The sequence below is a fragment of the Mandrillus leucophaeus genome, unplaced genomic scaffold (genome assembly GCF_000951045.1).
Source record: "Mandrillus leucophaeus isolate KB7577 unplaced genomic scaffold, Mleu.le_1.0 Scaffold70, whole genome shotgun sequence".
Classification (NCBI taxonomy): Eukaryota; Metazoa; Chordata; class Mammalia; order Primates; family Cercopithecidae; genus Mandrillus; species Mandrillus leucophaeus.
The window spans coordinates 3,995,660-4,008,154 of record NW_012107586.1 but is presented as its reverse complement, the minus strand read 5'-3'; the positions used below and the strand labels follow the sequence as shown (position 1 = coordinate 4,008,154).

Below are 12,495 nucleotides of genomic sequence, written 5' to 3'. Positions count from 1 at the left end.
ACAACAGCATCTTCCTCACAGGTCAGTTTTAGAATTGATGGAGTTCACGCACCCGAAAGCCTGAACAGAGAGCTCCGCCTGAACTAAGCGCTTCATCCCCAGCTGCTAACTCTCAGGCAGACGTTGGGGGCCGGAATCCTTAGAGCCTGGAACTTTGTGGGAGACCCGAAGCGGCACGGGTTGGGCCGAGCTGAGGCCCAACATTCTTCCTGTCTCCCGCGGCAAGCCACTCCCTCGGTGGCTATTATGCCTAAACTCTGAGTAAACCGTGCGGCCCTCGGGCGGTCGTTTCCAGCGCCCGGCGCCGCCGCGTGGCGGGTCCTGATCACCTCCTCCTCTCCTTCCCGGACCCGAGGACACCCCGAGGACGCGGCGCAGGATCTGGGAACGCACACTTGGGAGGAAAGGGGCCGCGGTGGACCGATCCTCCAGGAAAAAGAGGACTGAGCACGTGAAGCGAATCCTTTGGGCAGAGCCTTCTCTACCTCCGCCCTAGCATCGCCCAAAAGAGAGGCCTGGACTAGGGCCGAGGAAGGCTGGCGATTAGACTCTGGGAAGAACTTCCGCTCCGCGAGTCAGCAGCGCGGTCTTAGCCCGAGGCCCCGGGGAGGTCAGGTCCCTTCGTCCCGAGGGCTGGGCCAGGGAGGGCGAGTTCTGCCCCGAGGCCTGGCACGCCCTGCCTGGCTCAGGCTGGAAAGAAAGAAAGCGCCGAGTCAGCCTGGGCTGCGGCGGGCGCGGGGTGCGCGCCTCAGCACTTTCTGTTGTCTTCCCCGGGGGCTGGGGCCACAGCGGCGGCTGCGGGAGAGGCCTCGGCTCCCCAGCGGAGACCAGAGCCGACCGCAGCCTGCCTGCTGACTCAGCTCCCCCACCCGCGAAGGAAAGGGTACGGGCAGGGGGACAAGGCCGGGGTATAAAGCCCGGCCCGCCTCGCCGCGCGCAGCCTCGCAGCCCGTCCATTTCTCTCGCGTGCGGCGCTCACCCACCCGGTGAATGCCCGCTGCTGGGGTGGGAGAGGGCGGGGAGAGCGGGAAGAGGGCGAGCCCCTGGCAGCTGGGTCCAGAAGCTAAGGCCTGGTCCAGCCCCCGGGTTCTTCACCTCCTAACCAGACTGGGCAGGCTGTGGCTCAAAACGGGGCTCATGAGACGCTGAGCGCGTGGTTCCACCCTTCCTGTCCGCAGCGGCATGAGCAGCGCCCCCGCACCGGGCCCAGCGCCCGCCAGCCTCACGCTCTGGGACGAGGAGGACTTCCAGGGCCGTCGCTGTCGGCTGCTGAGCGACTGTGCGAACGTCTGCGAGCGCGGAGGCTTGCGCAGGGTGCGCTCGGTCAAGGTGGAAAACGGCGTGTGAGTGATTGCCTGGCCGCGGCTGGGCTAGGTTGAGGGGCACTGGGCTCCACTGGCGCAGGCTCAGAGCCTCAGCACCCCGTCCCGTGAACCCTGGAGAGACCTGCCAACTTGGGAAACCCCATAGCCTCCCCAAAATTCCCCACCCATCCCAAGATAAATCATGGGAAAGTGTGTATTTTTCTGCTAAAGAGACACAGGCGAGAAGTACCCCACCGTGAAGGAGTTTCTAATGTACTTACATCCTTCCCAGAGTTTTTCTCTGTGCAAAAGTAGAAGGCTCTGCGCTTGGCTTAACAAAAGAAACCCAATCCTTTTCCCTGGCCCCACCCTGGTCTTAGAGTCCAGCTTTTCCCACCCTCCCGCCCCCTATCCCTGCCCCAACTGAGGTCCCAGTTCCTGCTATGATAATCGGGAGGGGTCCTCCAATGTGTCCCTGTGCAAAGGCCTAAACCTTTGGGGCAGGAGCACTTGGTCGGGAGATCTTCATAACCAGGAAAACTCCTTCCCAAACTGGGGTCCTTGAGCGGGAAGCCTGGGCTCCTCAAACCCCAGAGAGCAGCAGGTTTGGGACCTTTAGTCTCGAAAGGGGCTGGATTGCCATACAATGGGTGTGTCAAGGGAAGGGTTTGGGGTTGGAGAAAAATACTGTGCTTCTCAGTCTTTTCAATCATGGCAAGCAAGGGGGAGGCAGTGGGGGTGCGGCTCAGGCAGATACCTCCCAGCTCTTCTCCTTTAACAGTTGGGTGGCCTTTGAGTACCCTGACTTCCAGGGACAGCAGTTCATTCTGGAGAAGGGAGACTATCCTCGCTGGAGCGCCTGGAGTGGCAGCAGCAGCCACAACAGCAACCAGCTGCTGTCCTTCAGGCCAGTGCTCTGCGCGGTGAGCACAGCCCACTTCTCCTCCTCTGCCTCCTAACTCCAGGCCCTGGCCTCACCATGGCGCCTGGAAAGGCTGTTCAAGCCCTGCCAGGGGAATATGTAAACAAACTCCGAGATGGGTGGTAGTAGCATTATTTCTCAGAATCAGAAGGGTGTCCCCAAGAAAGTTGGGATTGTGGGTGTAGGCCTGGAATCCAGAAATCATCACCATGGACAGCACTGAGGCCGTCCCATTCCTGAGCGCCTAGCGTCACATCCAATAGTCCACATGTGTGAGTGAGTGCCTCTGGCGTCACACAGCCCTGTGAGGTCAGGGTGGCCGCTGTTAGCCCCATACACAGGTGTGGAAATGGGGCTCAAAGGGACAAAGTGGCTTGCCCAGGGTCACTGAAAAGAGTCAGTCTCAGTGTGTGTTTGTGTATGTGTTATTGTATGTGTGAGGGTGTTGGTAATGAATCAAATACACCGGAAGAGAGGATCTCATTTTCCATTTGTGCTGACCTGGTTACTAGTAGGGCTGGGGAGTGGAGAGCAGAGGACCCAGCCCAGGCCAGCCCACTTCCTCTGTTCCAAGAGGCTGAAGAACCCTGCAGTGGGAAGGCCAGAGCCAAGATGCAATCAGTATTGATGCCCTGACATGTCTGTTCTGATTCTGCCATCCAGTACCCCTTAGCTGGGCACTAATCTGTGAGAGGCTGGCTGTGCTGAGGGGCTGGGCAGGGGATTGCACAGTTAGTCAATGAAGCCCTCAGGGAACTGTCTTGGTGAACGGGACAGATTTCTTTAAGGACCTCTGGCTTTGCTCCTGCAAAACAGGCCCATGTCACAAGGTGCTCTCTAGTCCTGACCTGAAAGGGTCTCTGGAAACCCTATCTCCCCAGTCACCTCCTTAGCCCAAAGCCATGGGAGAGGCCAGGTTTGGGGGAGCCTCTGAGCGATCCATTTCCCAGCCTGCCAGGGAGCTGATGGGTTGAGCTCTGGGAGTGCCTGTGGGTCCTAGACAGCTGCACAGCTTGTGTGGGGCAATGGGTGGGGGAAGTGAGGCTGAGGATGTATCTGTTAACAACCCTTTGGAAGCCCTGACCTTTCTGTCCCAACCTTCCTGTGCCTCAGAACCACAGTGACAGCCGTGTGACACTGTTTGAGGGGGACAATTTCCAAGGTTGCAAGTTTGACCTCATTGATGACTACCCATCCCTGCCCTCCATGGGCTGGGCCAGCAAGGATGTGGGTTCCCTCAAAGTCAGCTCCGGAGCGTGAGTCCTGGAACCAGAACTAGGCAGAGAGAAGAGCAGGAAAGCAATGGGGACCAAGGGAGAGGGTGGAGAAAAGCGATGTGGGGAGGGTGCTAAGAGAGATATTGGGGACTTAGAGGCAAGGATGGAGACAGACTGGGAGGGAGGAAATGAGGAGGTCCTAGGAGAATGGGGGGCAGAGGAAAATATAGGCACAGAAGAAGGGCTGGAGAACATGAGGGGATGGAGGCAATGGAGGGTCGGTACAGGAGACAGGATGAGAACCGTGATAGGAAGACTGGGAGCAGTAGCCAGGGGAGGAAGAGAGTCACGTAGGGAAAGTTGAAGCAATGATTTTGGAGCTGGGGGTTGGGAGCTACAAAAAGGGGGGCTGCTAGTGGAGAACATAGAGTAGGGGTGGGGGCAGAGCTTACTCCCTGCCCCTGTGCCCTCACTGGCCTAGGTGGGTGGCCTACCAGTACCCAGGCTACCGAGGCTACCAGTATGTGTTGGAGCGAGACCGGCACAGCGGAGAGTTCCGTACCTACAGTGAGTTCGGCACACAGGCCCACACTGGGCAGCTTCAGTCCATCCGGAGAGTCCAGCACTAGGATCCATGGCCCCAGACACCTTCCCTGAAGACCCTCAATAAAGGTTCCTGAATCTTCCTGCCCCTCTTGCCTCCTTGGTGTCTTGCTTTGTGATGTCCATCCTCATCTTTGCGAGAGTCCCTCCCTGCCAAGCTGATCCTCCCCACAGGCTCCAGAATCCTTGGCTACCAAGCGTAAGATGGCTGAGGTTGTGTGTGGATAGGCTGTGGTGGGGCTGATAGCAAAGTGCTGGTAAAAATCTTAGACATTCTGGCTGGGTGCAGTGGCTCATTCCTGTAATCCCAGCACTTTGGGAGGCCAAGGCAGGTGGATCACAAAGTCAAGAGATTGAGACCATCCTGGTCAACATGGTGAAACCCCATCTCTACTAAAAATACAAAAATTAGCTGGGTGTGGTGGTTCGTGCCTGTAATCCCAGCTACTCGGGAGGCTGAGGCAGGAGAATCGCTTGAACCTGGGAGGCGGAGGCTGAAGACGGTGCCACTGCACTCCAGCCTGGCGACAGAGCAAGACTCCGTCAAAACAAAACAAAACAAAACAAAACAAAAACCACCTTAGCAATTCTGTTAAATGGCACCCGTCCCAAACCTCTGCTTGGTAAGGTTCACCACTACGGGCCAGGAGTACTGCTAGCTCAGATGGCACCTTTGCCATCCTGTGGGTGGGGTGGACACACCCCCACAGCAGGGCTCATAACTGGATTGCAGCTTCCACACATCCCCTGACCCAGGTACCATCATGCAGGGCAGAACTTCCTTACTGTACACTGAAGGTCTGAGCTTCCTCTGTAATCCCAGAGCATTTTCAACCTTTATCTTCACCCAGTTCCCTGCCCAGTCAGGGAAGCCTGAGCCTCCTGCAGTTGTCCCCTTTGCTCCATTCGCAGGAGGGAAATTAGTGGGAAATCCCACTGCTTCCCAAGGCCTTCGAACGGGAGACTTTCACCCTGTGAGCCCAGCCCCCAGACCCTTTGAGCAATGACAATCCCTTGCAGTGGTGTTGAACTCCAGCATTTAGAAAGCATCTTCATACCTCCCCCGCTCAGCTGCTCCATACCACCTGCTCTTCACTCTTCCTTTCCCTCCCTACCCATCAGAAGACTGGCAAGCTGTAGCAGCCACCCCTCAGTTGCTCAGAGGAGGCCTGTGTTCTGGGCAAGTGGCAGGTGCCCACAGGCATGGCAGGGCTGAGTATGGCTGCATCCATTAGAGCTCCTGGCACTAGTATGGGTTTTTCCCAGTTCCCTCTTCAATCCAGTTGGTGATGCCCCCTGACCCCTACACAGACAGAGCTTCTCAAGAGTCTTGGGACTCCCCTCATCCTGTCCTTCAGGGATTCTTGGGTTTTCAAGTCCCCAGTGGACCCATCAGTGGCAAAGGGTGGCTCTGATTATTGCCCCAGGTCAGGCAGGGCAGGGCAATGCCAGGGAGCAGTCAGACTTGGACCTGAAGTCCCCAGAGGTTCAGCTGTGCAAAGTCAGGCAGCTGCTCCTTTGAGAAGCGCTCTGGACCATAAGTCAGAACACCTGGGACCCAATTCCCTCACCTTGTAATCTGGGGCTATTGACTGCTGTCCTGCACAGGGCCTGTTAGGAGGATTCCATGAGAAACCCCTTTTCCGAAAAGCACTGGGGTAGTCAATGTAGGGACATTGGATCCTAGGGTTGGGTCAGGGGACCAAGGGAACGAGCTCTGGGTGGGATATAAATTTTGCTTTACACTCGAATGGGCTCTAGAGTCCATGGCCCTTGTTGCATTCAATCATCCTAATACTCTCCAATTTCATCTACTTTACCAAACTGAGAGTCCAAGGAGAAGCTTTGATGACATCACCCACTTAATTGGTGACAAAACCAGGATTTGAACACAGAGTTCCTGGCCCTAAATCCAGGCTGTTAGGTGGAGGCTGAACTGAGCTGTGGCTAAAAGCCTCAGGCCTCAGCAGAGCCCCAAACTTCTATGGGCCCCAGAGGAACCTGTGATTCCTGGCTGGTCACGGGCTCCTCCCCATCCCCTTGTGGAATGGCAATATTTACAATAGCTACATGTATAGAATCTGTTCTAAACCCTTCACATGTGTTATCTCATATAAACCTCATCATTCTGTATGGCAGGTACTATCATACCCATTTTATTTTTATTTACTTTTATTTTTATTTTGAGACAGGGTTTTGCTCTGTTGCCCAAGCTGGAGTGCAGTGGCATGAGCTCAGCTCATTGCAACCTCTGCCTCCTGGGTTCAAGCAATTCTTCCGCCTCAGCCTCTGAGTAGCTGGGATTACAGGCACCCGCCATCATGCCAGGCTAATTTTGGTATTTTTGTTGATACGGGGTTTCACTATGTTAGCCAGGCTGGTCTTGAACTCCTGACCTCAGGTGATCTGCCCGCCTTGGCCTCCCAAAGTGCTGGGATTACAGGCATGAGCCACTGCGCTGGCCCATACCCATTTTATAAATGAGGAAATGCAAGTACAGTACAGAGGTTATGTTACTTCCCCCAAAGTCACATAACCAAAAAATGGGAGAGTCAGGAGTTGAAACTAGAACCCAGACAAACTGGCTTCAGAGCCCAGCAGGCCACTTCCCCACTGCTTGCTTTGGGGAGCAGGCAATGAGCAAAGGGAGAGATGGAATCCGCCCTTGACTGAGCTGCCCTCCCTGCAGGGGGATCTGTGGTTGCTCGGAAGAATCAGCAAGACGGCTTCAGGAACTAGAAGTGTGACTCTGAACTGGGCTCGGGTCTCTGGGTCTCGTTTCCCCATCTGTGCAACACAGAAGTCAGGGGAGTTAATATTTGCTGCAGCCTTTGCCAGCATGGACCTTCTAGGTTTTTCTGGACCTAGGGGTCATGTTTTGCTTCCTACATCTGTCTACAGCTAAGGAGTGGGGGTCACAGAGGCCAGTCTAAACTTGAATGCTTTCACCTTCTGGTCCTCCGTTCGTTCTGGGCAGGGTGACCATCTGCAGAACCACATGGGACCAGTGCCCAGCAGGGTAGGAAAGGGATGAAGGGGAAACTGCCAAGGACTCTCTTGTTGGCTTCCCTAGCTGTACTTGCAGCAGAAGGGGATGGTGAAGATCAAGACCCAGGTGGGTGGAGATGACTGCCCCCCATGCACACATTACCTGGTGCCCCACCCGCTCAGCAACTGATTTCTTGGTAAGACTGAGGCATAAAGCCTGTACTGTCGATCCCTGCCCAGCTCAGAGCTGGGATATTTGGGTAGACCTCCTCTCTAGGACCCTCTCCTTTACACCTCAGCCTCCCACTGAGAGCATTAAGTGGGCGAATTTTGATGCATCCCAGCTCTCCCACCTCTTACCTCCTGCCCCTTGCTATTTTCTGTTCTTACCTCCTGCTCCTTGTTTTCTGTCCATAGTGGGTGGGGGAAACAGTAAGAGGAATGAGACGGTAGAGGGATTGGGATCTTGACCCCACCTTCAAGACCCTTCCCTTCTGCAGAGTCCGAGTTTGGTCCACAGGGAACATTTCAACCTCTAGTCTTTGCTCCCACCGGATTCCAGGTCCACATCCCAAAGGCTTCATCCTTGTCCCACTAGGATCCTCCCAGGACCTGGGATCCCTCATTTTTCCCTCCACATTCTGCCTCCCACACTTCTCCCTGGCTCCTTTGCACCCTCCACAAGCAAAGATGAATACCCCAGCAGTTGCAGCAAATGAGGGTGAACAGGGGCCCTGTAGAACCCCAGAAGTAGGACTTTCTAGCCATCCTCAATCAGGCACCCCAGGACCAGGCACTTAGCAGGAGATTTGCCAATTCCCAGGCCTCCTCCACCCCTGGGCTCAAGCAGTGAGAGAGGACTTGGAGAATACCAGTTTTGACAGTACCCATTCCATACTGCAAGGCTGCAGAAGGTGGGCTTCTGGGCTGGAGCCTCATCTTCAGTCAGCATCCTCCTTAGCCTGCCTCTCCAGAGCCAAGAAGTCCCCCCACCGGTACCCAGAGAGGCTCTAGGACACTTGGGAACCACATCAATATCTTTGCATGAGTTAGAAATAGGAATACTTTTCTTGGAGTGGATTTCAGCCTTGCACAGTGCACAACCCTGTCTTAACCCCTCCACCTCTCCAGCCTGGTTCAGGGACAGCCAGAATGGGAATAGTGGTGAGGGTGGGTGGCAGACTGGGAGGACAGGGGATGGAGAAGGATGGGAGAGGAATAGTTGTACAGGGAAGTAGCAGGGGGCTCAGAAACCCATCAGGGAAAGCCAGGACAGATTCTCAACATCTTTAGAGGCCTTCAGCAGTCCAGGCCACTACTAATTTGTGGGGACTGAATGAATGAGAAAAGGAAGGGAGGGAGAAGGATGAGAGGGAGAGAGAAGGCTGGAGGGGAGATGGGAGTCAGAGAGAAAAGCCTAGAATAGATGGTAAAGAGAGACCTAGAAGGGGGGGAGAGGACAGAGGAGGGGGTCACCCACCATAAGTTGCCAGGAGAGATGGCCCAGCACCAGGGCCTGAGGCTTGGGGGCCCTAGAAAGGCAGGAAATGGGCCAAAGCAAGAAGGAGACAGGGAAGGGGTTCAGGTCTCTAGGGAAGAGCAGAGAGTGGGAGAAGAGGAGGAGGGAGCGGGGGTGCGGGCAGAGATAAAGGGAGCAACGGCTGCAGGGCCGGGAGCACAGCGACAGGCGAGAGGGAGGGAAGCGGAAATTTAAAAGTGAAGATGCAGATAACGCAGCCTGGAGACGGGAACCCGGGTGGGGATAGAGGGAGGGAGGGGGAGTAGAGTGAGCGGCGAGTGGAGCGGGAACAGACTGGAGGAAGGGCACTAGGGAGGGGGCTGTGGCTGCTGGGGTCCGAGGTGGGGCCAGGTACACCAGCCTCATCACTGTTTGCAGAGAATCAGGGAGGCGGAAAAGACACGCGCTCCCGGCCCCCATCAGGGCGCATGGCCCGGGCCCATCCCCCGCGCGTCTCCCCGGCTGCGGGGCGCGGGGGGCTGCCGGGTGCGCTTGGCTGTGGCGCGGCGCGTTGGAGACTTTATTGCGATGGGACGATAAGAGGGGCGGGGGCGGGGTCCTGGGGGCCGAAGCGGCAGCGCTTTAATTAAAACGGAAATTGCGGCCCCTGGCCGCGCGGGGACCAGAGGGTTCCAAGCGGCCCCTTAGCTGGAAGCGTTGCTCCAGGACCCCCCCGCCCCGCGCAACCCCGCCACGCCCGGACTGCCCCCTCCCGCCAGGCCCTGCTGGACCTGGCGCGTCTTCTCCTCCTTGTCACCCGCGGTCGCTTCGGGCGGGGATCGGTGCCACGGAGCGCAAAGCCTGCCTCGCCCCCCTTCCCCGTCCCCCCCATCTCCCACCGCCCAGTCCCCGGCAGCGATGAGACAGAGCGGCGCCTCCCAGCCCCTGCTGATCAACATGTACCTGCCAGGTACCAGGGACCAGCCGGGCGCTGGTGGCACCGGAACCTGGGGCGGGAAGTCTAGGCTCAGACATAGGAAGAGAGTGCTGGGGTCCAGGGGAAGGAGAAGTGTCCGGAGATTCGGGTTGCATGGAGGGCCGATTGTAATTTAGAGCATTGGGGAGACCTAAAGACAGATAGAGAGCTCTGGGTTTCAGTGCAGGGTCTAGAGGAGTTGAAATGAGCAGATTGGGAGCCTGGGGGCCAAAAGCCGGGACTCAGGGACCCGAAAGAGCCTGAGAGGGGAAGCAGGGGTCTCTGGCGTGGTGGAGGACTCTATGGCCGAGCCGTACCAGAAGGCTGTGGTCCGCGGGCGTCGCCCCTGCGCTCTCACGGCTCCTCACCTTCCTGCTACTAGCTTCGGGCCGGCCCTCCAGGCGCCCTCCTCTTCTCTCCCCGCGCTCCAGCTCGGCTGGTGCAGTTCCCCGCTCGGCTTTATAAGGCTCCAGCCGGCCCCTTCGGAAAGCGGATTTCCTTTTTCCTGGACGCGTTTCCTGACTTGGGCTCTACGGAGGGGCTCCGCGCAGCGCGCCTGGACCAGGCTCCGGGAGGAGGAGCCGGGTGGCCCGGGCCCCCAGCCTCGCGCCTGGGGACCACAGCACCCCCCTTGAGCCTTGGCCCGGGGCCCTTTTGTCAAGCCCACAACTTCCGCCTGGGGTTCGCCTGATTCTTTTCGTCTGCTGCTTGCAGATCCCGTCGGAGACGGTCTCTTCAAGGAAGGGAAGAACCCGAGCTGGGGCCCGCTGAGCCCGGCGGTTCAGAAAGGTGAGCTGGGTGGCACGCTGGGCTGCGGAGGCGAGGTTGGTTGGGGTCAGGGCACAGGCGGACAGAAGGCGGGAGCAGTGTGGACTCAGGGTTCACACTGAAGCCCAGAGTCCTGGCCTGGTTGTGGGGAGGCCTTGGGAAGACATTCACTTGGTTTTTGGCTCCTGCATCTTCTGAGCACCAGGAAAAGACTTGCAGGCCAAGGCAGGTGGAGAGGATCCCAGCCCCAGGCCCTTTTGCTGCTGAGTATGGTTTTCCAGGCTTTGGGGCAGGGGCTGGGACACTTAGCGTCCTTTCCCTGCTGGTAGTAGGAGTTCAAGGCCGCAGCACCAGCTGGCAATGGAACCGGGGGAATTATTCCCCAAACACAGTGGGCTTCCCAATCACTAGACCCTGGTCACTGCCACCTGCTTACCCTCCCGCGCTGACCTAGGCTGGCTGATCTCTGCCGGCCAAGTCTGCCAGACGATTGCAATTGATTCCCAGGTTCACCACCAGTGCTCCACGGATAGAGGATAAATTACCCTTTTGTTGGCTGGCTCTTCAAGCAGCGTCTCCCCACAGTCCCCATCTCAGTCGTTACCCTAGATCTCACCAAGAGACAGAAACCACAAAAACGAGGTTGGCGACTGTTTTATCCAGAAGGAAACTACGCCTAACAGGAACGGGCATCCAAACCGCTGAGGTTGCTCCACCTTTGGTGCCAGGTGCACCTTTGTACCCAAATCTTCCCTTGCTTCTGACCCTAAAACTTAACGCTGGGGACTAGGAACCAGGAAGCTCTTTGCTGGGCTGGTTGAAGGGATTGGGATTGAAATCATGGGAGAGGGTAGCATCTGGATTCTAAGCCAGTGGCTGAAAAAGGAAGAGGGGTTCACCAGACTCTATTTGAGACAGTAAGCAGACCAATTCGAGGAAAATCCGTTTTATTCTAAAAAGGAGTGGGGGTAATTGTATCAGGAGTTTTCTCTGCCTGTCTGCTTGAGGCTACAAGACAGGGGAGCAGGAATTCTGGGACTCCACTCTCTCACCACTGGCATATCCTGGAAAAACCTCCTTGCTGCCTCCAGCAACCGCGAATTCGGAGGCATATCACACAAAGACAGGAGGAGGAGGTTGGTAGCCAAGCACAACAGCTGCTCGGTCAGTTCCCCTCCTCAGAATTGTTCATCAGGCCCCGAGAACGATGGCACCTTCGTAGGCAGGGAATCCCGCCTGTTCCGAAAACAAGAGACCAAACTCTTAGGGTCAGCGCAGAGGCCTGCGCACCCAAAGGTGGCTAGGATGGGGAGCCCCTGAGAGCTTGCCCCTCCTGTCACCTATAGGGGGCCACTCTTCCTACTCCTGTCGGATGTGGTTACAAGGAAGCCAGCCACCACTCCACCTCAGGTGTAGCCTGTCCAACTACGTCTTTGGGGACTGGCTGGGCCTTGTCCAGCAGTGGTTGGGTCGTCCCGCTGCATGCCTGTCCTTTCCCATCTCTGGATGTGGTCCCGCTGGGATGGGGCAGTCCAATCATTCTGCCCAGTGACGCCCTGTACGGTTGTGCGGCTTCTCCCTAAATAAGAGCGCCGGGCTGAGATGGCGAGTGGCGGCGGGTATCTGTCCTTGCTCGCCTTGGAAAGCCGAATGCCTTGGGGCGCCGCTGTGCTCACGTGGAGTAGGCGACACTTCCCCTTTCCCCCCCGAAGTTTCCCAAAACCGTGCATCCGGCAAGCTACGTGCTCTTCAATGGAAGCCGCATTTCCATTGTGCAAAAGCATGGTAAAGGCTAGAGACCACTCTGCTGATCAACCCCTCCCCGGTCGGCTGCTCCTGCCGAACTCAGCTGCACAATTTGACTTGCGCTTTTCCTCCCCCAGTGCCGGTTCCTGCCGGGGTGGGTCGGTTTCCCGTCTGCACTCTTTCCCAGTTCCCGCCTCCCCGCTCCCACCTGTGGCTGACTACCCCCCTCCCCACAGGCAGCGGACAGATCCAGCTGTGGCAGTTTCTGCTGGAGCTGCTGGCTGACCGCGCGAACGCCGGTTGCATCGCGTGGGAGGGTGGTCACGGCGAGTTCAAGCTCACGGACCCGGACGAGGTGGCGCGGCGGTGGGGCGAGCGCAAGAGCAAGCCCAACATGAACTACGACAAGCTGAGCCGCGCCCTTCGCTACTACTACGACAAGAACATCATGAGTAAGGTGCACGGCAAGCGCTACGCCTACCGCTTCGACTTCCAGGGCCTGGCGCAGGCCT

The 12,495-nt window shown here is 57.4% G+C and overlaps 2 protein-coding genes across 2 annotated transcripts in view; both read left to right on the top strand.

Annotated features, from left to right (window-relative positions):
- The first annotated feature begins 945 nt into the window (after positions 1 to 945).
- CRYBA2 (crystallin, beta A2) lies at positions 946 to 4,134 on the top strand. Its single transcript, XM_011964621.1, has 5 exons — positions 946 to 986; positions 1,179 to 1,343; positions 2,086 to 2,227; positions 3,340 to 3,482; positions 3,925 to 4,134. Exons 2-5 carry the CDS (start codon positions 1,183 to 1,185, stop codon positions 4,070 to 4,072), a joined length of 594 nt encoding a protein of 197 aa, XP_011820011.1. The 5' UTR covers positions 946 to 986; positions 1,179 to 1,182; the 3' UTR covers positions 4,073 to 4,134.
- A 4,801-nt stretch (positions 4,135 to 8,935) lies between these two features.
- The window catches only part of FEV (FEV (ETS oncogene family)), a 4,050-nt gene continuing 490 nt past the window's right edge, over positions 8,936 to 12,495 (top strand). Inside the window, exons 1-3 of the mRNA XM_011964691.1 lie at positions 8,936 to 9,463; positions 10,184 to 10,258; positions 12,220 to 12,491. Of these exons, the coding sequence (XP_011820081.1) occupies positions 9,412 to 9,463; positions 10,184 to 10,258; positions 12,220 to 12,491 (399 nt within the window). The 5' untranslated portion in view covers positions 8,936 to 9,411. The remainder of the gene's footprint in view (positions 9,464 to 10,183; positions 10,259 to 12,219; positions 12,492 to 12,495) is intronic.

Coding starts and splice junctions, on each gene's coding strand:
- CRYBA2 (XM_011964621.1), top strand. CDS start 1,183: ATGAGCAGCGCCCCCGCACCGGGCCCAGCGCCCGCCAGCCTCACGCTC. Junction 1,344..2,085: donor GTCAAGGTGGAAAACGGCGT/GTGAGTGATTGC, acceptor CTCCTTTAACAG/TTGGGTGGCCTTTGAGTACC. Junction 2,228..3,339: donor TCAGGCCAGTGCTCTGCGCG/GTGAGCACAGCC, acceptor CCTGTGCCTCAG/AACCACAGTGACAGCCGTGT.